At 47.5% G+C, this 21,304-nt stretch overlaps 1 protein-coding gene across 1 annotated transcript; it reads left to right on the forward strand.

Moving 5' to 3' along the window:
- The first annotated feature begins 5,158 nt into the window (after window positions 1-5,158).
- On the forward strand, window positions 5,159-17,811 carry LOC130119966 (ethanolamine-phosphate cytidylyltransferase-like). Its single transcript, XM_056288578.1, has 13 exons — window positions 5,159-5,413; window positions 12,405-12,493; window positions 13,848-14,009; window positions 14,189-14,255; window positions 14,387-14,471; window positions 14,574-14,615; window positions 16,068-16,200; window positions 16,678-16,760; window positions 16,880-16,957; window positions 17,065-17,130; window positions 17,217-17,282; window positions 17,406-17,494; window positions 17,697-17,811. The coding sequence occupies exons 1-13, from the start codon at window positions 5,283-5,285 to the stop codon at window positions 17,809-17,811; spliced, it is 1,206 nt and encodes a 401-aa protein (XP_056144553.1). The 5' UTR covers window positions 5,159-5,282.
- The last annotated feature ends 3,493 nt before the right edge of the window (window positions 17,812-21,304 follow it).

Genomic DNA, 21,304 nt, shown 5'->3' on the forward strand with positions numbered 1-21,304 from the left:
ACCACGTCTCCCCAAGCCTTAAAGGGCCAGACACGTTTTTTTTGTTGCCACGCTTTATCCCATTTACTACAAACCGCGTGTGCTTCACCTTTACCCCTTTATTCACAACCCCCCACAAGGTTTTCTTCTTCTACTGTTTTTCGCCGACGTTGAAGAGGTCACGGCGGATGTTTGAGTGTCGTTTGAATGAAACAAGTTTCTCCACCCCCACCCCACCCCACCCCACCCCCGGGACTATTTTTCTCTCTGGCAGAGAAATTCTGCCACAGCGTCGCTCTTGTTGAGCCTCCGCGGACGCATCGGCCTCGGGAAAACCTCTCAAATCCGTCCGCGCAGTCCAACGTATTGACCCCCGCGAAGTTCGCGTAACTTTGACAAAACGACACGTGCGACTCTTACAAACTGTGGCGCGTCACCCGTCTCCGCTTCCGGTCTCCAGGCTCCGCAAGTGGATTTTCACACCGTAAAGGAATGCGAACCCATGGCTGCCTGCAAGCTATAGGAAAAAAACATGTTTTTAAAAAAAACAAAAAACGGGCATGATTTGGGGTTTGTTTTTGTGTGGTTAGGACTGATGTAAACTACATGCAATTGGTAACAAATATGCTAAACACGCAAAAACACCAGTATGGCCCTTTAACGCCCCTTAAACTCGTTTTGGCCTTGAGTTTTGCTAACTCTTCTTGAAGCAGAGCGTTCCTCTCACACGAAAGAGAGGTCATGGGCCATGGTGACCTGTGACTCAGAAGATGTTGCGCTCTCTCTCTCTCTCTCTCTCTCTCTCTCTCTCTCTCTCTCTCTCTCTCTCTCTCTCTCTCTCTCTCTCTCTCTCTCTCTCTCTCTCTCTCTCTGTCTCTCTCTCTCTCTCCCTCTCTCTCTCTCTCCCTCTCTCTCCCCCTCTCTCCTCAGATGCCTGCCCCCTCGACGGCTCGATGGCCTCTGAAGAGTTGATTAATTTGGCGGCTTGGGTTAAGGTGAGCTGGTGGGCAATCTAGGACAGCATTCTTCATCTTCACCCACTTCTGCAGCAGGTGCCTGCCCCAATTCTTAGACCACGGCACGCTGCACAATTAATGCGCCCCCCCCCGCTCTGCCCGCCCTCGTCAGCGAGGCCAGCCCTTCATTTACTATGCCCACTCTGCACAAGCTTGGCATGCATGGCGCCGCGCTCCATGAATGTCACAGCGGCAGAGGACGCATCTGAGTTGTGTTGAAGCTGTGATGTTGATTTATCCAGTTCCACGTTAGTGCATGTTTGGATTTCCTTACACTGCAGTTGTGCATATGACACAGCTAGCGGACAGTAGATAGTGGGTGGGGGGGGGGAGCTCATTTGCAGTATGCCACACGCCCTATTTTTCGGAGCTCCGATGTCATCACCAGCAAACTTAATTTGCGTCGCTGTCGAGATTAAGGACGATGAGCTCAGTGTTATGGAGATAATTCTTCAAGATGATTCACCGTCGGGAGTTTGTCTATGAGGCTGGTATGAGCCCTGCGATGTGTGGGGACGGGTTTCCCCCTGCTGGCAGTCGGGCGTCAGGACACCTACTTGAACTAGACCATTTATTTGGGGCAAGGTGTGATTTAACAGGGTTTTTCCACAAGATGACGCCATACGTGCTGCCCTGACAGCAGGCTGGAGGAATCCCTCCGACTTCGACATCATACACGCCATCGACTCGTGAATTAAATGGACATGCGTTTTCGTTCTTCTTCGTTTAGGGCAGACTCTATTTATGTCGGTGCAGCAGACACCACAGTGGTGTTATATTGTCCCGAGACAGGCATCTTTAACACCATTTTATTGGCCGATTGGGTATAACTTTTAATGCAAACGAGCCTCCAGTCCAGACACAATCGACTCAGATGTCACTATGTGGCAGCGATCACCTATTAACCAGAGTGGACTATCAAACAGTTTACGAGCAAACTGACGCACACTCGAAAACATAATAAACAAAATGGGTCAACATTTGAAATTGCATTTAGTCATCGTCCACAAAACCCATACTGGCGTTTCAGCTGTCAGTGACAGCTGTCAATCAGTTCTTCCCCCGTCCCCATAGACAGACGAGTCAATCGTGTGTTGGGGATTGTTTTGTCTGGAATAATATAGCATGCAAAATGTGTTTTGCGGACAAGAGACGTGGGATCCTGGCATATAGGCATGCGCATGCGCAGTAACAGTTGGGGTCACTGACGATAGAACACCGGCAACAAATAAATCAGTGCATCCCCCCCCCCCACACACACACACCCCTCCTGCCTACACTGCATTGAGAGGTTATTTAAAATAGGCCCCAAATCGTGTGTTTTATTTCTTTTCTACACTATTAAGCCTTGAAGTGGGACGGCGCATGCGTCCCACTTATTCACCTGATTCCAGCAGGTGAACATCTCCGATAGACTCCGTGCAGCAACATTCAGGTAGCAAATAACGGAAGGGTGATTCTTCAATTAAGGGTGTTTTTCTGTCCCCAGGGTAGATTTTCAAGGAAAAAACACATTCAATGAAAAAACATTGTTGTATTTGTTAGAGTTAGGTTGTGTTAGCTATGGAAAAAAAAAGATTTGTGTCTCAATGATGACATTTTAATACTTTTTCAGTATGTTGAAAACTCAAATGTGCCAGAATTTCACTGTCTGGGGCTGGTCCCCAACCCAGACTTTCCAACTTCCCCTCTATAATAAAGTGATAAAAATGATTAAATTCATAAAAGCTTTTCTCATAATAATTTAAAAAGACGTATTTCAAAGTCATATGGTTTGTGTATGTGCAATTTGCACATGTTTTATAGTTAAATGTCGCTGTCCCTGATACATGTGATTACCATCTGATGTTTGCTTACTTCTAGTCTTTCACCATGACCTTACATTGCTTAGATGGTCGCTGGAAGTCCAAGTGTAGTAGGACAAAGGTAGTCTTATAAAGCGTCTTCTCCAGGTGAACAAATAAGAGCCTATTGTTAATTGTTGACTGTATGGGAGACTCACTGAGTGCAGCAAGTCTGTACACAGTAAATTGGAGAAGTGGCCTTGGTGGATGGGAGCTGGAAGACATGAGATAAGGAGGGGAAGAACAGACCAACTGTCCTATAAGAGAGGCTGCACTGTATTGATCGGGGCGCATTCAGGCACCTGGGCTTGGATGCGTCTCTTCATGAACATATTGTAGCGATCCTGGGGGGGGCAGTCCGGGACCACCGCAGCCGGGACGCGAACCCGTGGCTCCCGCTCCGCAAGCGACAACGTTAACCAGTCGACTAAAGGGCTACCGAGCCTATTCATCCGTGATGGTTACACTATATTAAAACCGTGTGACAACACTGTAAGAGATATTTGTCTCGCCCCTCATTTCTGTCAGCGTGGAATTCAAGAACTGCCACGACGCCATCACACCGAACATTTTCCAGAGCGATAACCTTTTTTCAAGCAACAACAACAACAACAACAACGTGGTTGCCATGGAAACGAGGAGTGCCGGAGGCGCATTACCGGTCGTGGCAGAAGCGTGACTTTTCCATGTCCACAAAGGTAAGGAATTTGAAGCTTTATATGCCCTAATCTGAGAGTGTGTTTATTAGGCGTCCTTACCAAACAAGTTACTAACTGAGTATTTGAGTTCAGAAAGAAGAAAGTTCACTTTATTCACGTATATTCGTTGTACGTTGTATGCTAGCTAACAAGTTAGGTTAGCAAGTGTAAGACTTAGCCAACTTTATCTCCAAAAAGTGAAAATGGTCGTTACCATCTCGTGTCATCACCACCACATTTTGCTGTTACAACTGTAAACTACTAGTAAGACACGTTAGCCCCTAGCTAACGAGTCTGACCCTTTAGCCGAGCGGTTAGTGATGTCGGCTTGTGGTGCAGTACACCCGGTATCGAATCCCGCATCGGGCAAGAAAATAACCGGTTACATTGGTGGCAGCGGTGGGATCCGGAAGTGTGCAGATCCTCAGAAGTCTCTTCGGAGCGCGGGAATAACAGAGGGCGCGCTTCCGGGAGAGGGTGACGACTGTAAACTACTAATAAGCTGAGGTGGAAAAACACGGTCCAGAAAGTAAAAACCCTAACTGTGTCTTTACTCCACCCATGTACTAAACCATCAGATTGCACTGACTAGTTTCCCAAATTAGCTGGTTTAATACATGGATGGAGTAAAGACATGGTTAGGGTTTTTACTTTCGGGACCGGGTTTTTCCACCTCTGCATAAGACCCGTTAGTCCCTAGCTAACGGGTCTGACCGTTTAGTCGAGCAGTTAGTGATGTTGTGGTGCAGTACACCCTGTATCGAATCCCGCACCGGGCAAGAAAATAACCGGTTACACAACTTTGAAGAAAAAAAGCACCATAATATAAAAAATGTCGTAACGAATTGGGGGGGGGGGCAACCCGGGAATTGCCGCAGCCAGGACGCGAACCCGGCTCCCCCGCACCACGGGCGACAACGTTAACCAGTCGACTAAAGGATCTGACCGACAAGCATGTATACGGTCCTACCACTTAGCCAAGGGCTAGCGAGTCTATTTATCCGCGCACGATCAAAGCGATGCTGATATTTGTTGCAGACCACTTAACAGAGCTTTTGAAAAAGAGAAAAAAAATAATTAAAGAATTTTATTCATTTTTTTTTTTTTCAAAATTTCAAAAGCCGAAAGTTGCCCCAAATTGAAGAATCCCCCGCATGCAGCCCACTCAGTCGCCTGATTCCAGCAGGTGAACGTCCCCGATAGGCTCCACACAGCAACACCCAAGGGAGTAAATACCTGAATTTGTTTCCATGCAAATAAAGTGCAAATAATGAATGGGGAGGGTGGGGTTGTTTTTTAGACGTAGACGTGCTCTGTCAATGAACGTGGAATAGAAAATATCCCGGTTATGGTGGAGGAGGAAGAGGAGGAGGAGGAGGAGGGAGGGGGGGAGGGAGGGGGGGTCGCTATAAAGTCATGTGACAGTGGAAAAACGCCGCTGCTGTTATGTAACAATATGTCGGCGCCGCGCTCGCAGTCATCGTCCGATCCAGCGCCGTGCGTGACGCTCCTTCCACTGCGCCGCCGCCGAAACCGGCTGTCCTGCACAGAGCGGGCAGGCGACTGACACAGCAACACCACCCCGTTTCGCACATTTGTTGTCGTCGTCGTCGTCAGTGTTGTTGGTGTTGTTGTTGTTTTGTTTTTTTTTGTCGGTGTTGTTGTTGTTGCTGTCCTTGTCTGTGCAACCGTTCGCACCTGCAGAACGCATTCGCCGGCTTCACGAGAGCCTCGTCGTGCGTAAAATGCTCAAGAACGGACACCACCACCAAGTGAGCAGCGCACCGGCGGGCACAGACGCAGGGACCAGCCCCGGCGCCGCGGCTTGCAGCCCGGAGAAGAGAAGGCGAAGCGTCCGAGTGTGGTGCGACGGCTGGTGAGTTGCAAGGGGATGTCGATCGCGTTGCCATGCATGCGGGGGGGAGGGGGGTGAGAGAGATGCTGCGACGGCTGGGGTGGCGGATCGGCTCGTCTCGGCGAGCGTGTTTTGATTTAGACGCCTTAACTTGGCGGTCTACCGGCCTGCACCGGACTGCCTGCAAGGCGTGTGAGGCGTGAGATTGTAGTCCATGGGCCCACAGTGTTACATCGTTTATTCTGCACGCAAAAAAAACTGCCGTGCAAAAGCTCCAGTCTGCATGGAGACACGTGACGAAATCTTCTCTTTTTCCTTCATATTCATATTCATATTCATAGCATGCACACCTGTGAGGCAGTGTGGACTTCGGTGGGCCGGTGACCCAGCCAATGCTGAGATGTGCTGAGTGCTGATACCCTTAATATGTAAAAAGCATGACACGGGTCTACGGTTTTCCGTATTAAAAAAAGCGTTTTACTGTCTAAAGAAGCCATGGTTAAAAAAAAAAGAAAAGTGGTGTTGATCTTCCCACATTGGCTCTTTCCTCTGGCCAGATTCCCCCACAATCTCGACCCCCCCCCCCTCTTCAGTGGATAAACAATTGTTTCTGTATCCTCTATATTTAACCGTGCACAGCCCTAAAACTACACTCAAATTATAGGAATGAGAAAAAGAGTATTTGTTGCAGTCACACGGCACACAAAGCGGGGCTTTTTTTAGAGCAAGTGTGACAGGGTTAAATAGCAAAATGTTTTGGTTAACCGCCTTATTAGTCATGATCCCAAACATGTTTCTGTAACGATGCCAGCAGCTCCAAAGAAGCAAAATCAGCCAAAACTATAAATGGGCTCATGTAAGATGTTGTGTTACAAGACGGGGGGGGGGGGGGGGGGGGGGGACAGCATCTACGTTGACAGTTATTTAGGAACAAATGTGGACTGAGGGTGCAGAGACAAAGAGCAAATGCAAGAAGGAAAGAGAGAGAGAGAGAGGCAGGCTTGGATGTTTGGCGCCTGAAGGCCGGAGTTAGTATCAGTAGATATTAACGTCACTGAATAGTCCAAATTTTGATAGTGGCACGTGAATCCCTTATCTGGCATTACCAAGCATGACTGATATGTATTCGGGCAAGCCAGTCATTAAGCTGCTAATGAGTGGGAATAGCACACTGATTTCCACGGAGAGGAAGGAAATTATTGATGGCATAATATAATGATCTCCCGTCGAGACGATGGGGTTTTTCCTGCGGTTGAACTGAGGACGGCATACCGCGCTCCAGAGAAAAGGAGCATGCACTTACGGTACTGTACTGCACAGAGTACTGTACAGTATTCTGCACAGTACCGTACTGTAGAGTATGGTACTGTACTCTGCAGGATACGGTACTGTACAGTACTGTACTATACTGTATGGTGCAGTGCAGTGCTGTACACTGTATGGTACAACGTAATCCAGCGTTTACTTAAGATAATTTGACATGCGAGAAGATAATTATGACAAACATTACGTACTGTAATTACACCCAGCCCTACTTGTTTCATGCTGTTGTGTTGTTTTAGCTATACGAATAGCAAGTGCCTTTAGCACTGTAACTGACAAATTAAAAACAAAAAACAACAAGACGTTATGAGACTAATAACTGCATCCATAAATCCTTGACTGTGTTGGCCCTGACCAGGAAAATCCCAAGCTATTGGTTCTGCTGCCCAAATATGGCATGGCAGAATATATGTATCATATACATTGGTGGAAATACAAATTGTGTAGTTCATAATCTGCTGTGGCATAGTCACCTGTCAGTAGTTTCAGCTGGCTGACTTTGTGCCACCGCTACACATTCATACAGGTAGGGCTGGGCAGTGAGTCAATATTATTGTATATTGTCTTTCAATGGTGGTCTGTTGTGATGAGATTAGGCTATTGTCATGTTGTGATATACATTATTGCTGGGGGCGGCACGGTGGCGCAGCGGTTAGCGCGGTCGCCTCACAGCAAGAAGGCCCTGGGTTCGAGCCCCGAGATAGTCCAACCTCGGGGGTCGTCCTCTGTGTGGAGTTTGCATGTTCTCCCCGTGTCTGCGTGGGTTTCCCCCCACAGTCCAAAGACATGTAGGTCAGGTGAATCGGCCGTACTAAATTGTCCCTAGGTATGAATGTGTGTGTGTTTATATGGGTCCTGTGTGAAGGCCGGGCGGCCTGTCCAGGCTGTCTCACCGCCTGCCGCCCAATGACTGCTGGGATAGGCTCCCGCGACCCTGAGAGCAGGATAAGCGGTTCAGATAATGGATGGATGGATGGATTATTGCTGATGAGATAAATGATAATGACAGTCGGTTCCCCAACACGGTGTTCTGGCGATGCACCGACTCCTCGTCAGACATGACTCTGCTGTTGATGGTCACGAAACTCTGAGCAAACCAGCGGAGGTGCACAATGAAGCGCTCTTTTGCTGACAGAAACGATGCGTGTGCGCAGAGGACATTGTGGCAGATACGGCAATTAACCCCAACCAGGTGACGGCGCTGCCACGTGACTATACAGACAGGGCTGGGAAGGGCGAAGTGAGCCGTGTGAAAATGTGCTTGTGTTATCTGCAAACCGACAAACACAGCAAAGCAAGGCTAAGCAAAACCATGCCAAAGAATTGATGAAATGCTTGACACCGCCCCCCCCCGCGCGCACGGCTTGAGGTCACCGGAGGTGGCCGTAGGCGCTCCGACCTAAAGGCCCCTTGCAGCGGAGCTTTTATGGCAATACAAATCCTTACCCCGGGGTGTTTTCTGAGAGAAAGGTCAATAAAGGCCTGCTAGAGTCAGTCGTTTCAGAGGCACATTGGAGGGCATGCTATTTTTAACACTCCACCGCTGTGGAGGCCTGCTACCTACACATTTTATATGGCGCATCGTTCTGTTATTGATTGATTGATTGATTGATTCAGCACTTTCGTCAAAGACACTTATTTTTTGCCTGGTTAGCTTTTCCTCCCTTGTCAACTTGGTACTTTTTGGGGGGGGGGGGTAGACTCCAGGAAATGACCTTATCGAAGCCAAGACACGCGCTGCCAGTTTTTAGAGGTCTAATCGTCTCTGTCATGAGAAGCACCGAACCCTCCTGGGCAGAGTCTGGGATTCACGGGGCAGAGGGCAAAAAAAAAAAGCTTTGAATTTCTGTGCATGAAGACCGGGATTATAGCGGCTTTCTCTGGGAGAATTCCAGCCATTTAGGTGCGGCCGCCTAACCGTGGTTTGATGGAATGATGCAGAATATTTGGGATGCCAGAATATTAACCGGTGGGCTGAGTTCGCAAAGAGAGCCAGTGTCAACAGAGATCATGTCATTAACCCCTCTAACCCCTGTGGCCCACACCTGCCATGGCCGATGTAGTTTATGCGGCCCTGCTCATCACTGAGCACATTGTTTACCGCGGCCTACTGGCCATCGCTGTAGTCTTATTGACGTCCTGCCCTGTCAGCAGTATGCCAGAGGGGCAAATTGTCTGAGGAAAAAAAAAGAAAAGAAAAAAGAAGCATTTATTTTCAGTGACTTCATCTGTGCAGATATGCCTGGCCCCGCCCCTTGCCCCTGCTTCTCCAGTGAAGCGCTCCGCTCTGGTTGGTTGCTCCCTGACGCGGGCTGACTGAGGTCAGCGATCAGCAGTTGAACCGGCATCATCAAGGAAGTGGGTAAAGTCCAGCACCCGTATCTGCTCAGGTCGCGTGCAGAGACAAACCTGTAAACAAGCTGTTTACAGCCATACTCGGGGACGGAACGGTCATCGTTTCAGTCACTGTGGGGTCATCTGACAATACATATTCTGAGAATTAACGATGACGTGTTGAATTTTTAAAAAAAAACTGCAATTATATTAAATTTACGACCCTGAGAGCAGGATAGGCGGTTCAGATAATGGATGGATGGATGGAAAAGTATTTAGTTTCCAACATGAGATGAAAACTCGTGGAGGCATCTTTCCCCCCCCCCCCCAAACCCCAACCCCTTTTTTTCCCCCAAATTGTACCCGGCCAATTAACCCACTCTTCCGAGCCGTCCCGGTCTCTGCTCCACCCCCCCTCTGCCGATCAGAGGAGGGCTGCAGACTACCACATGCCTCCTCCCATACATGTGGAGTCGCCAGCTGCTTCTTTTCACCTGACAGTGAGGAGTTTCCCCAGGGGGACGTAGCGCGTGGGAGGATCATGCTGTCCGCCCCCTCCCCCAGTCCCCCCGAACAGGAGCCCCAACCGACCAGAGGAGGCGCTAGTGCAGCGACCAACCAGGACACATACCCACATCCGGCTTCCCACCCGCAGACACGGCCAATTGTGTCTGAGTGGACGCCCAACCAAGCCGGAGGTAACACGGGGATTCGAACCAGCGATCCCCGGTGTTGGTAGGCAACAGAATAGAGCGCTACGCTACCCGGATGCCCATAGAGGCGTTTTTTAGAAAGTGTTTATAGCTGGTTACAAATTGCTTATTAATGTGTAATAAAGCCATAGTAATATGTTACAAAGCATTAAAAAAAAGGGGGCTTATTACGTTGCCAGGTTGGACGCCAACGTGGAGCGCGTCCCTGTAGACATTCTCTCGGAAACCACGTGATTAGCCTTAACCCAAAAGCTCACCGCTACCCAGTGGTAAACCGTAGTTGCCGTCGCCACTGCGTGAAAACCGACTTTTCCGTCTGCATTGCGCAATATTTCCCAAGTCGTGTTATTTGAGCACCGCGCGCTGAGAACGGGAGTCAACGGTCCTCGCCGGTCACGTGGTTTCTTAGAGAACGTCTATGCAGAGTCTCGTATTAATGTAAGATGTAGGTCACCAACCTGGCAACCCCAAAAAGTCTTCTTATTAATGCATTTTAACATCTTATTACTGATTTCTAATGCATTAATAAACTAGGTATTAAGCCTCAATTAAGTAATTAGTAACCACTCATAGGTGCCATATAACATATGCCTTAGTGTAAAGTGCTACCTTACACTGTTTTGTCATGTAATCCGGTTGCATCTCATTGAAATTGTATTGCGGTCATGGTTCTGGGTCTCACATCTGATTCTGCAAAGTCCATTGTCTTTCATGTCGACACCTTCACCACTGGTTGCTGCACTTTTACCTCTACACTCTCTCACTTTTTACTCCAGATGCCTCTCCCGGTGCCATTCTTGAGTAGCACAGGTGCTGTCCGGGTGTCTGCTAACCGGCCATTCTTATTAATATTTAATCGTCACCACCATGATCCTCTCATCATCTATCCTTGATAAAAAATACAAAAGAAATACAATCACCTCATCCGGCACCTACCTTGTGTGCCTGGGTTACAGGTTTTGCCCGGGGGGGGGGCGCAGATAGCGACAAACGCCCAAAGGTTTGCTTGTAACCTTATGTGACCTTATCTTAGTCCTGAGAGTTGTCTTCTCTCAATATTTACCCTTGAACTCCCCCCCTCCCACTCCCCCCCCTTGCATGTCTCCGGCCCTGCACCTGCACTGGGGCACCTGCCACATTCCATTTCGACTCAAATCTACAGCACGAAACATGACACCCAATCATGTTTAGTTTTAGTCTTAGTCCCCCCCCCCTTGCTAAGGGAAGCCTACATTTTGCAGTTTGTCAGCGTCACAGTAAATGTGGTTGATTAGACATCACACAGACGAGCCCTACAGTGCGCGGGTCGGTTGTGTCATTTCAAGACCTGCAGCACACCGGAGGAGGGTTCTTCGGTTGACTCGAGGACAGCTCGGTCTGGATCCAGTCTGTGTACACCGACACCGCAGCAAGGCACAGACGCTTGCCTTTCATTAGCATGTCCCGGCGACGTGGGGTTCTGTTTCTGTTGGCGGCCTTGTACACATTTCCGCTGCTGCCTTGTGTGTCTTTTCTAATCGATTTGTTTTTTTGAACGCTGTTTATCCACGCTTTACATCTGCGAGGCTGCCGTGCAATGCAGTGCACCACATACAACAGCCGTCAATGGTCACATTATATTCACGTTAGCCTTGCATCGTCATATCGTCATCGCCGCCGTATCCACCGAAGGCATCAGAGTGTTCACAGTGCCATTAGCAAGCTCGTTGCACAGCATCAACGCAATTTGATTTTTAATGAGCTGCTCCCCAGACGCTCTTAGCTTAGTTTAACATCTTAGAAGTCACACCTTAGCCTGCTGTCAAGTCAATGGCGTGCCTAAAGCGAGCCGAAAAGAAGAGAAGCGATGTCGTTGGCTGGCTGTTGTCCACGGTAACGGTGACAGAAGGCCAACGTCTGTCTCGTGTCTATGCTCGATTATGGCGTTGTATCTCAGTTCCAATCTGTGCTAATCTAATTGTCTACAGATGGCGTGCTCGACCCTGGCTGATGGAGGGGAATATTTATACGGCACTGACTTTTTTTTCCACTAGAAAGTGTTTTTGTTTTTTTGTGTCTCTATTTTATTACATTATGATAATATCTTTCAATCACATACTGTAAATGCTAAGGGCAGCATCTTTCAGAAAGCCACTACGTGTACATTACGAATCAGTAAAAAACTGTACTTGGAACCGAGGGGAGAAATGTACCGTTGGTTCCTACCAACCTTACAGATTGCCCTAGACAGCACTTATAATGTAGTTATATGGGTATATGTATGTACTGATATGAATGATCCAATCTGACACGCCTCATTCATTGATCAATACACTCAGGTGCAAAAATCAACTTAAACACCGGATACTGTATTAACACAGGGCTCCTCTACATGACAGGGCCTCAGGACTAGATAATAATGCAGGACCCCGCTTAAGGCCCCTATCATTTCAGTTCATGTTGTGCTTAAATGGGGCATATTCCTAAACAACTTTGCATTTAATCAAATTACCACAGAACGGTTGACTCATGGTGAACCTTCCTTGGCCCTTTGGGGGCCCCAGGGCAGTTGCCTGCTTTGCCTGGTCGGTAATTCGGCCTTGTCGTGTCTTACCTCATGTACGGTTTTTTTTTTTTCACTGGTTCTTTTTTTCTCTCCTCAGCTATGACATGGTTCATTATGGCCACTCCAATCAACTGCGACAGGCAAAGGCCATGGGTGATTACCTCATCGTTGGAGTGCACACAGACAGTAAGGGGACAAAACCAGGGCGCTCAGTTATTTCCCTGAGACCGCCACTGCATGAGCATTCACATCGCTAGCCCTGCACTTATGGTACTGTCGTAAAGAGGGCAAATTAGATATGTTGCTGATGGACTTAAATTCATTCCCCATCCTTGAATATATCCAATCCTTTCTGGCCTTTTTTGCCAAATTCATACACGGCTCATCTACTTTCTTATCTTTATTACAATCCCCCCCCCCCCCCAACAAGATCATTGCACACCACTTAGATCTAAGGCTGTAAAGCATACTTACTACAACCTGGTCTTACCCCATTACCTCAAAACACCTTTGCTCATCTACCTGACTTATTTCGTTCCCTAATCCTTGACCTCCATCGCTTCCTGACGATTTCTTCGGTCCCCCAACCAGCCACATTAAAGCCTGGAAGTGCTGGCTCTGGAGAGCTGACTGGCTGCCAGCCTCTGTTTGTTCTCCATGAGTCCATGACCAGCAGCCAGGCACCAGCTGTGTGCTTTAAGCTTAAGGGGATTGTTGTGACAAACACATGGGGTCCAGCGATCACCCAGCACCCTGCGCCATTGTACCACAGTACTTCAGGGCCGCCTGACGTTGCAATACATGGTGGTGATAGGCCAGTCCAGTGTTTATGGTAATTCACCACAACATCGCCCGGGCCTCAAGTCAAACAGCAGAAAGCTCTTGTGCAGACGGCGCCAGTGCAAGATAGCTACAATCTGTGGTTTAGTGAGGCAATAAGCAGCTATCTCTAGAGCGGGAAGGACAGAAAGGATGACACACTCATTCACTGTGCATACGCTCATCATAGTTTAGTGTAACAGCAATTCATCTGCCCGATTCTTTGATTGCTTAGGAGTCCTATTTCACTGTTTCTTTTTGGAAAAATTCAATTGAAAAATACTGATGATGTGCGGGGCGTCCAAGTAGCGTAGCGGCCTATTCCGTTGCCTACCAACACGGGGGTCGCCGAATCGAATCTCCGTGTTGCCTCTGGCTTAGTCGGGCGTTCCTACAGACACAATTGGCTCTGTCTGCGGGTGGGAAGCCGGATGTGGTTATGTGTCCTGGTCGCTGCACTTAGCGCCTCCTCTGGTCAGTCGGGGCGTCTGTTCTGGGGAGGGGGAAACTCCTCACCGTCAGGTGAAAAGAAGTGGCTGGCGACTCCACATGTGCCGGAGGAGGCATGTGGTAGTCTGCAGCCCTCCCCCGGATCGGCAGAGAGGGTGGAGGAGTGACCAGGACGGTTCGGAAGAGTGGGGTAATTGGCCGGATACAACCGGGGAGGAAAAAGGGAACCCCCCCCAAAAAAATACTGATGATGTGTTACTTTTGTTCCAAGGCGAGATCGCAAAGCACAAGGGTCCGCCGGTCTTCACTCAGGAGGAAAGGTACAAGATGGTGCGTGCCATAAAGTGGGTGGATGAAATAGTGGAAGGAGCGCCCTACGTCACCACCCTGGAGACCCTAGACAAGTACAACTGTGACTTCTGTGTACATGGAGGTACCGGCTATTATACTGCTTACATGGCAACACCTATTGATGAGTTATGTTGGCGGCAGTTTATCGAAATCCTCCCAGCATTAACATCCCCCACTGGCAGTTTTTCATTTGTCATCAAGAAATATGATGGCGCTCACTTTTGCCCTGGACTCAGTTTAACGTGTGTACTGTTGTTTCAGACGACATAACGCTCACAGTGGACGGGAAGGACACGTACGAAGAAGTGAAGAAGTCGGGGAGATACAGGTGAGATTTCTATTTGAAATCAGATGGAAAAGGGATTCGTAAATCAGGGCCGGGGGGTGGTGGGGGGGGTGTAGTTTATGCTCTGCAAAGGGGGTGGGAAATGTGTTTCCTAACTCAGTAAGGTGTTACAGGGAGTGCAAGAGGACCCAGGGGGTTTCGACCACAGACCTCGTCGGCAGGATGCTGCTCATGACCAAGGCGCACCACAGCAACATTGTAAGCATGGCCGAGCCGTACACCCTCTCTTGATATTCTCATCACACGATGCGAGAGGGTGAAGTTCTCAAGCCCCCTCATATGCTCCTCTTCTCTCCCCAGGACAGCTCAGACTATCAGCAGCACACAGACAACTTTGGGAAGGTAGGTGTCATGTCCACTTTGACACGTTTCCTCCTCATCTTAATGTTCTTTCGGTGTTTTTCAGCCCCTTGATCGCTGCCACTTGATGCAGAACACTGCCAGATGCTTAACTGTGGGCCATTTGCAACCAAATCCTTGGCTCTTTCCACTCTCACTGCCTAAACTGTTTTGTCACTCCCGTTGCCATAGTTGTCATCAGGGACGAATGCCAACAGCCTCCAAACAAAGGCTTTTACTGTGGGCCCACTTAATAATCATTTCGTATGCCTAGCGAATGCACAATGAATACCGCCTCTGTTTCCGGATGCGGATGCTAAATCAGGGTCAGCAAGCAGCAATGCTAAATAGAGCTGAAAGAGGAGAATTGTGTTTTCACATGTCGGTGTTTATGAGCGGAGGACTAATGCTGTGAGTTTGGCTTGTGTTGAACGAGTGCCATGGGGATTTGGGGGCCAGATTCGAGTTAGCCGTCAGGCTCGTCATAAGGTACATGAGTCGTCTCGCCACAGGGCGGTGCTAGAGTATCAAACGCTGCTTAGCGATCGTCTGTCAGACATGACGTTAAAGAGCCAACAGGTAACTTTTTGGATTTTGGCAATGTCGTTTACGCCAAGGGTCTCAACACCATCCGGGGGTTGTTTTTTATGGCATAGGATGTTTATTTACAAGCCGTAGCTCAACAGACTATTGTGGGCGTCCGGGTAGCGTAGCGGTCTATTCAGTTGCCTACCAACATGGGGATCGCCGGTTCGAATCCCTGTGTTACCTCCGGCTTAATCGGACGTCCCTACAGATTCAAATGGCCGAGTCTGCGGGTGGGACGTCGGATGTGGGTATGTGTCCTGGTCGCTGCACTAGCACCTCCTCTGGTCGGTCGAGGCACCTGTTCAGGGGGGAAAGGGGAACTGGGGGGGAATAGCGTGATCCTCCCACACGCTACGTCCCCCTGGCGAAACTCCTCACTGTCAGGTGAAAAGAAGCGGCTGGCGACTCCACACGTGTCGGAGGAGGCATGTGGTGGTCTGCAGCCCTCCCCGGATCAGCAGAGGGGGTGGAGCAGCGACTGGGACGGCTTGGAAGAGTGGGGTAATTGGCCGGATACAATTGGGGAGAAAAAGGGGGAACAATTAAGAAAAAAAGAAAAAAAGAAGACTATTATGGATGAAGGCGAGCTATGTTGTGCAGCGTAAAGAAATCCCTAAATGTCCCGGGAGGTTTCATGCCCGGGGGCAGACACAATGCGCAGCCCAAACAAGGCTCCCAGGGAACTGATCTGAACGGTGATTATTTAGTTCTCCCACGGCCATCACGCTTTGCCCCCAAAATGAATGCAATGATGATACGTTAAACCAAAAAGGTTACCTGGTGCCGCTTCAGAGGCAGCTGAACTTGTTCCTTGTTACTCTGTACTCATTACTTCTGTTTTCTGGATTATGGGGGTCGCATGGACAGAAGGGTCACAGTCCTTGGACGGGGGTGTCACAGTTCCTGCAGACGTCCCAGAAGATCATCCAGTTTGCCTCAGGTCAGGAGCCTCAGCCCGGTGACACCATCATCTACGTAGCGGGAGCCTTTGACCTCTTCCGTATCCTCTCACAACCACAGCAGACCCTCCGTGGGGTGTGGTCCGGCATAGAAGCATCACAACCATTCCATCAGAAATTCCTGTTAGTTCCAGATAATGAGTCATCTTTAATTGTGTCATTACCCTTAACAAGTGCTGGAAAATGTTATTATCAAATAATCACAGGGAATTCTGCACAACATCAGTATCACAACATCTGCGTACGTATGCAGAAATACCATGTTCAAGAATCCAGCTGAGGTTCATCACTTTGAACCGTTTGGTGATTTGAACTGTAACATCAAGCCAAAACTAGTTTTCAAATAATACACCTTCAGATATTTCAGACCTCATTTGGTGAGGAATTTAGGTAATAGACTCTCTATCATTAATTTAGACGATAAATTTGTGCGTCACGATGTGACAAGATCTGCGTTTCTTCGATGTTATTGAATCAGAATTCTTCCCCAGCCCTGCCCTTAACCGCTGTGCTTTCAGACATCGGCCACGTGGACTTCCTGGAAGCAGTGTATAAGCTCGCAGAAAAGCCATATATTATAGTGGGGTTGCACTTTGATCAGGTGGGTCCCATCCACCTTTCTCCAGGAGTGTGACATCACCACTGCTTCATTCAACCTTGTGCAAGAAAAGTAGCAGGAATTTTTGCTTTATTCTTCTTCTCTTTTTTTTTTTTTTACAGGAGGTGAATCGCTACAAAGGGAAAAATTACCCCATAATGAATGTGCATGAGCGAACGCTCAGTGTTCTGGCTTGCCGAGTGAGTTCTGCCTCCTTCCCCAATGGATGCAGGGTTTTCCATTTATTGCTAATGACCAAAATTTCAAGAGGTTAACACCTGATGGCATTTGTTTTTTATCTCAACAGTACGTTTCTGAAGTGGTGATCGGTGCACCCTTCGCAGTCACAAAAGATTTGCTCGACCACTTTAAGGTAGGCACAGAATGCAATTGCAGTGTTGTCAAAAACCCAGAGTCAAGCCAGAATGTCAGTACCCAAGCCTGGCTTTGTATCTCCAGGTGGATATTGTGTGCCATGGAAAGACGGAGATATACCCCGATAAGGATGGATCTGACCCTTATGCTGTAAGAGCTACAAAACGTTCACATTTTGCAGATACTATTTGAATCAATTTTATGAGTCAACGCATTCAGAAAAATCACAGCGAGCGACGATTAATCACGAGAGTGTGATTTCTGTGTGTCCAGGAGCCCCGGAGAAAAGGGATCCTGCGTACTGTCGACAGCGGGAACAGCCTTACTACAGATGCCATTGTGCAGAGGATCATTAAAAACAGGTCCGAGGAAACACTCTCAACCTGAAGTACAAGACAGAAACACTAGAGGGAAGCAACAGCTGTCATTTCATTGCACACACTTGGCAGTTCTGTCAGCCTTTAAGATTACAAAAATCATGTTAACCTTGTGTGTGCATCATCACCATCATCATCATACCAAAGACTGAGTATACGCTATTGTCAACTTCTTTTGCATGACCAGGTTGCTATTTGAAGCAAGAAACCAGAAGAAAGAGGCCAAGGAGATTGCTGTTATCCAGGCCATGAAGCGACGAGAAGAGGAAAAGTCTAAGGAAAGAGCCCAGGCTGTACTGTAGCAGGGCTCCAAACAAACAGCATCGAGGGGGGGAAAACAAAATCCCAATTCATTTCAACTCCTACATAATAAATTTAACCCATCTCATAAATGCTTTGGGACCCGCCGCACACCATCCTTCCTAACAGCAGTCTCCATAAAAACCCTGTGTTGTTAGTTCAAAAGTGACCCGTGTGGTGTAGCTCCGCTGTGGGATCTACGCCCGTGTACGGTGGTGGGGGTGTTTGATGTCATATTACGTACAGCATATGCAGTTGTGTGCTATTCTAATTCCTTCATTTCAACAAATCCCCTACTGGGGAAAAAAAGAAATCCCTGTCTGCCTTCCTTACTGTCATGGACAGGGCAATTATCATAATTTCAAGCCCATTGCACAGAAGGTATCGCAGTGTCCTCAAATACATTTGTTTTCAAAATATCATAATTCGTTTCTCATTTTCCATCGCGAGATTGGTGATATGAGGGTCAAACAGGAAAACTGACACGTAGGTCAAGGCTTGGAATTTTTGGTTGCTAAATGAGGATATAACAAATCCTTACGGGATGGTTGTTGCACAACAAACATTTTGTCATTTTCAAGGGGCTGTTGCTGCTTTCTGCCCAGTAATGGGCTTAGCCCTCCAACACACAATGTCAACTGAGGTATCTCTGTATATACGCATTGTATGTATCTATTATAAATTAACAGCGGGGCCTCTGCACGGTGCTGAAACCAGAAGGGAATGGGGAATGCATACTTCCCATCCCTTCAAAAGCATTCCATTGGCTGATTTTCTTAAGAGGACTTGAGGGTTTTAATTGAACTTTAAATTGATTTAGTGTTTGTGCAAGATAGCCATGCTTCAGTTAACAGCTGTTGTTTCAGAAGTGGCTCAGTACGGTCGAGAACATGTTGCCCCAGCGACTGCCCTCTGTTACCACCTGGGGTAGTTCTGCCTTTGGAAGTAAAAAAGTATGGAGTATTCGATGGGCCAACTTATGGGACCTCATGTACATACCAGATCCAGCTCCAGGTTGCACTGGCTGTAAACTGTTCTGAATCAGCTTGACTATTTTATAACAAGAACAGGTTTTTAAACTCAAAAATGCACACTGTTGAGACCTGTACACCTGGCATTCTGAGTGCAGTTTTCCTTCTTTTTTTTTAAAAAACAAAAACAAAAAACACTGCTTGTACTATACTTATTGTAGTATAGTGTCTTGTAGACTTTTAACAGAATGCCTGCAACATAAAATCATCTTAGACTAGAGAATTATGAAAGATGCTCAGCATTGCTGACTTAATTATGACCCAGACCACTTAACTGTCAACTTAACCTCTATCTCGCAATCAAATGGGATTAAATATTCTATTTTTTGTAGATGTATATTTTGCTGACCGCCCCAACATTTACTCTGGATGGTTTCATATTGTTTTAAAGAGCATAGTAACATGTCTGTATGTCAAGTTGGAATGTATTCATTGTCAGCTATACTCTGTATGTTATTGATAACTTGTAATTGACAAATACTGAGGCAACTGATCAGCCTGAAGTATATTACCACTTACAATAATAACAACTACACCTATGAAGCTGCGTTTGTCATCTTGTCCGTGTAAACATCACTCTGATGGGGTTTGAGGTTTCTGTCTCATTTATTTCTCCAAATTCTATTTGAGGCAAGTGAGAAGGTTGCACAAAATGTAAGGTTGTGTCTTTGACCACAAGTTGCCCTTTGGTCAGAACGGACGAAGAGCCTAATATCGCCACATATAAATCACACACACTGGGAGGTCGGTAAAATGCAATTATTTTAGTATGGCCTGGTGGCTTAGAAACCTGCACTGTTGCCTCAGTGTGTTAAGTGCCCTGAATTCAGTCACGGCCCTTGGGGAATTTGATTGCATGAAATTTTCTTTTTCTTTTCGTGCTTGTGTGCTATCTTCTGGGTGTTGCAGTTTCCTCCCGCAGTCCACAGACATGCATGTTAGACTGATTAAGGACTTTAGATTGACCGTAGGGTGTTGGGTGATTGTACATGTCATGAACTAGCTGCCTGTCCAGAATGATTGCCTGGCCGCTACAAAATGCATGCTGGTACGCTGACTTGAATTAAGTGGGCACAAAAAATAAAAAAAATCTAGTTATAATGAGGAATTTAAAAAAACCGTGTGGAAGAATGAAGCGATAGAGATCTCTTATTAATCACCCTGTTTACACTTTGTTTTAAAATGCCCTTTGGGCGATCGGATCACAGGTGGACAGCGAGACACGTCGCCGTTTACACCTGTGTCTATTATGCGTCTCCAAATGCTGACCACTTGTGATCAGATTTCGTTACTCCGAAGAAGAAGAGTTCGTTGCTGTCCACGTCACTTCCGCTACAAGGGCCTCAGTCAAGCGCCAGATTTGCCGACTAGCTGTGAAAACAATAGCTAATGTTTGAAGATGTTTCAAGCACTAATACATACATGTACGAACTATTCCGACTGTTGAGATTGACAGGACTGATTCTTCTGCCCAAATGGGCATTAGGCATCTCGTTTCACTTGTACTCCAATCACGTACACTCTCAACCACGTACACTCTTCTCGCCATTTTTTCGAAAGTTGTCACGCTGTTACCAAGACAACCACCACATCCGGTATCGGTGACGTATTTTCCTGTTATTGCCTCGTCGGGGACGCATTAGCGTTTACGCCACAGAAGTTATGTGGTCAAATGCGTCCCAGACCACCTCGGCAAGTGGTTTGAGTATCCGGTTCACAAAACGTTTTGGTGGTCGTTTACGCTTTTATTCAAAGCTGTCCACTTGTGATCCGATCGCAAAAAAAAGCGCACCCCGAGAGTGCTGTTTAATTTTAACACCTCCGGTCAGAACCGAACGGAACTGACGGGAAAGGAGAGGCACGACCCCCGGGGTGCGCCTTTCTTCTGCCCCTCCCCCAACAATGTTTTTGGAAGTGACAACAATTAATAGAGTAAATAGCAATAGAGTAAATAACGGAGCGAACACAACAGTAACAAGTGAAAGTAAACCAAGGCAAGTTGCAAAGGAAATAAATAGAAAATAAAACTAAATCTTCAGCCCTCGCTGCGTGAGTTTTTTTCGTACCCGTTTTCGGGCGCGTTGTTATTTTTCCCACCTGGATTCCGGGAAGACCCGCCCCTACTCTATCTCTGATTGGCTAACCCCACCCTAACCTTAACCCTAACCTTAACCCTAACCTTAACCAACGGAGGCAACGAGTACTAGCCAATCAGAGGCAGAGTTCCCGGAAGTCGGTTACGGAAAAAAAAAATCACGCAGACTTTCACTCAGCCGAGGGACGTGACGTCACCGGACGCTGATCTTTTTCGCGCTCAATTTACACCTGTGTCTTCCGATAAGACCGTTACTTCCGTCGACGCGATTTCCCTTTTCCCCTGCCTTCTTCGTTTCAACCAAATCCTTCGATTTTGGGACCCGTGGGCTTTTTATTATTGTGTTCTTATCGCAGAGTAAACGGATCC

The sequence above is a fragment of the Lampris incognitus genome, chromosome 10, assembly GCF_029633865.1.
Source record: "Lampris incognitus isolate fLamInc1 chromosome 10, fLamInc1.hap2, whole genome shotgun sequence".
Lineage (NCBI taxonomy): Eukaryota > Metazoa > Chordata > Actinopteri > Lampriformes > Lampridae > Lampris > Lampris incognitus.

What these genes read in the sequence shown, in the direction of transcription:
- LOC130119966 (XM_056288578.1), top strand. Translation starts at nt 5,283, where the DNA reads ATGCTCAAGAACGGACACCACCACCAAGTGAGCAGCGCACCGGCGGGC. An exon ending in CGTTGGAGTGCACACAGACA is followed by an intron (nt 12,494 to 13,847) that starts GTAAGGGGACAA and finishes TTTTGTTCCAAG; the next exon opens with GCGAGATCGCAAAGCACAAG. An exon ending in AGGCGCACCACAGCAACATT is followed by an intron (nt 14,472 to 14,573) that starts GTAAGCATGGCC and finishes TTCTCTCCCCAG; the next exon opens with GACAGCTCAGACTATCAGCA.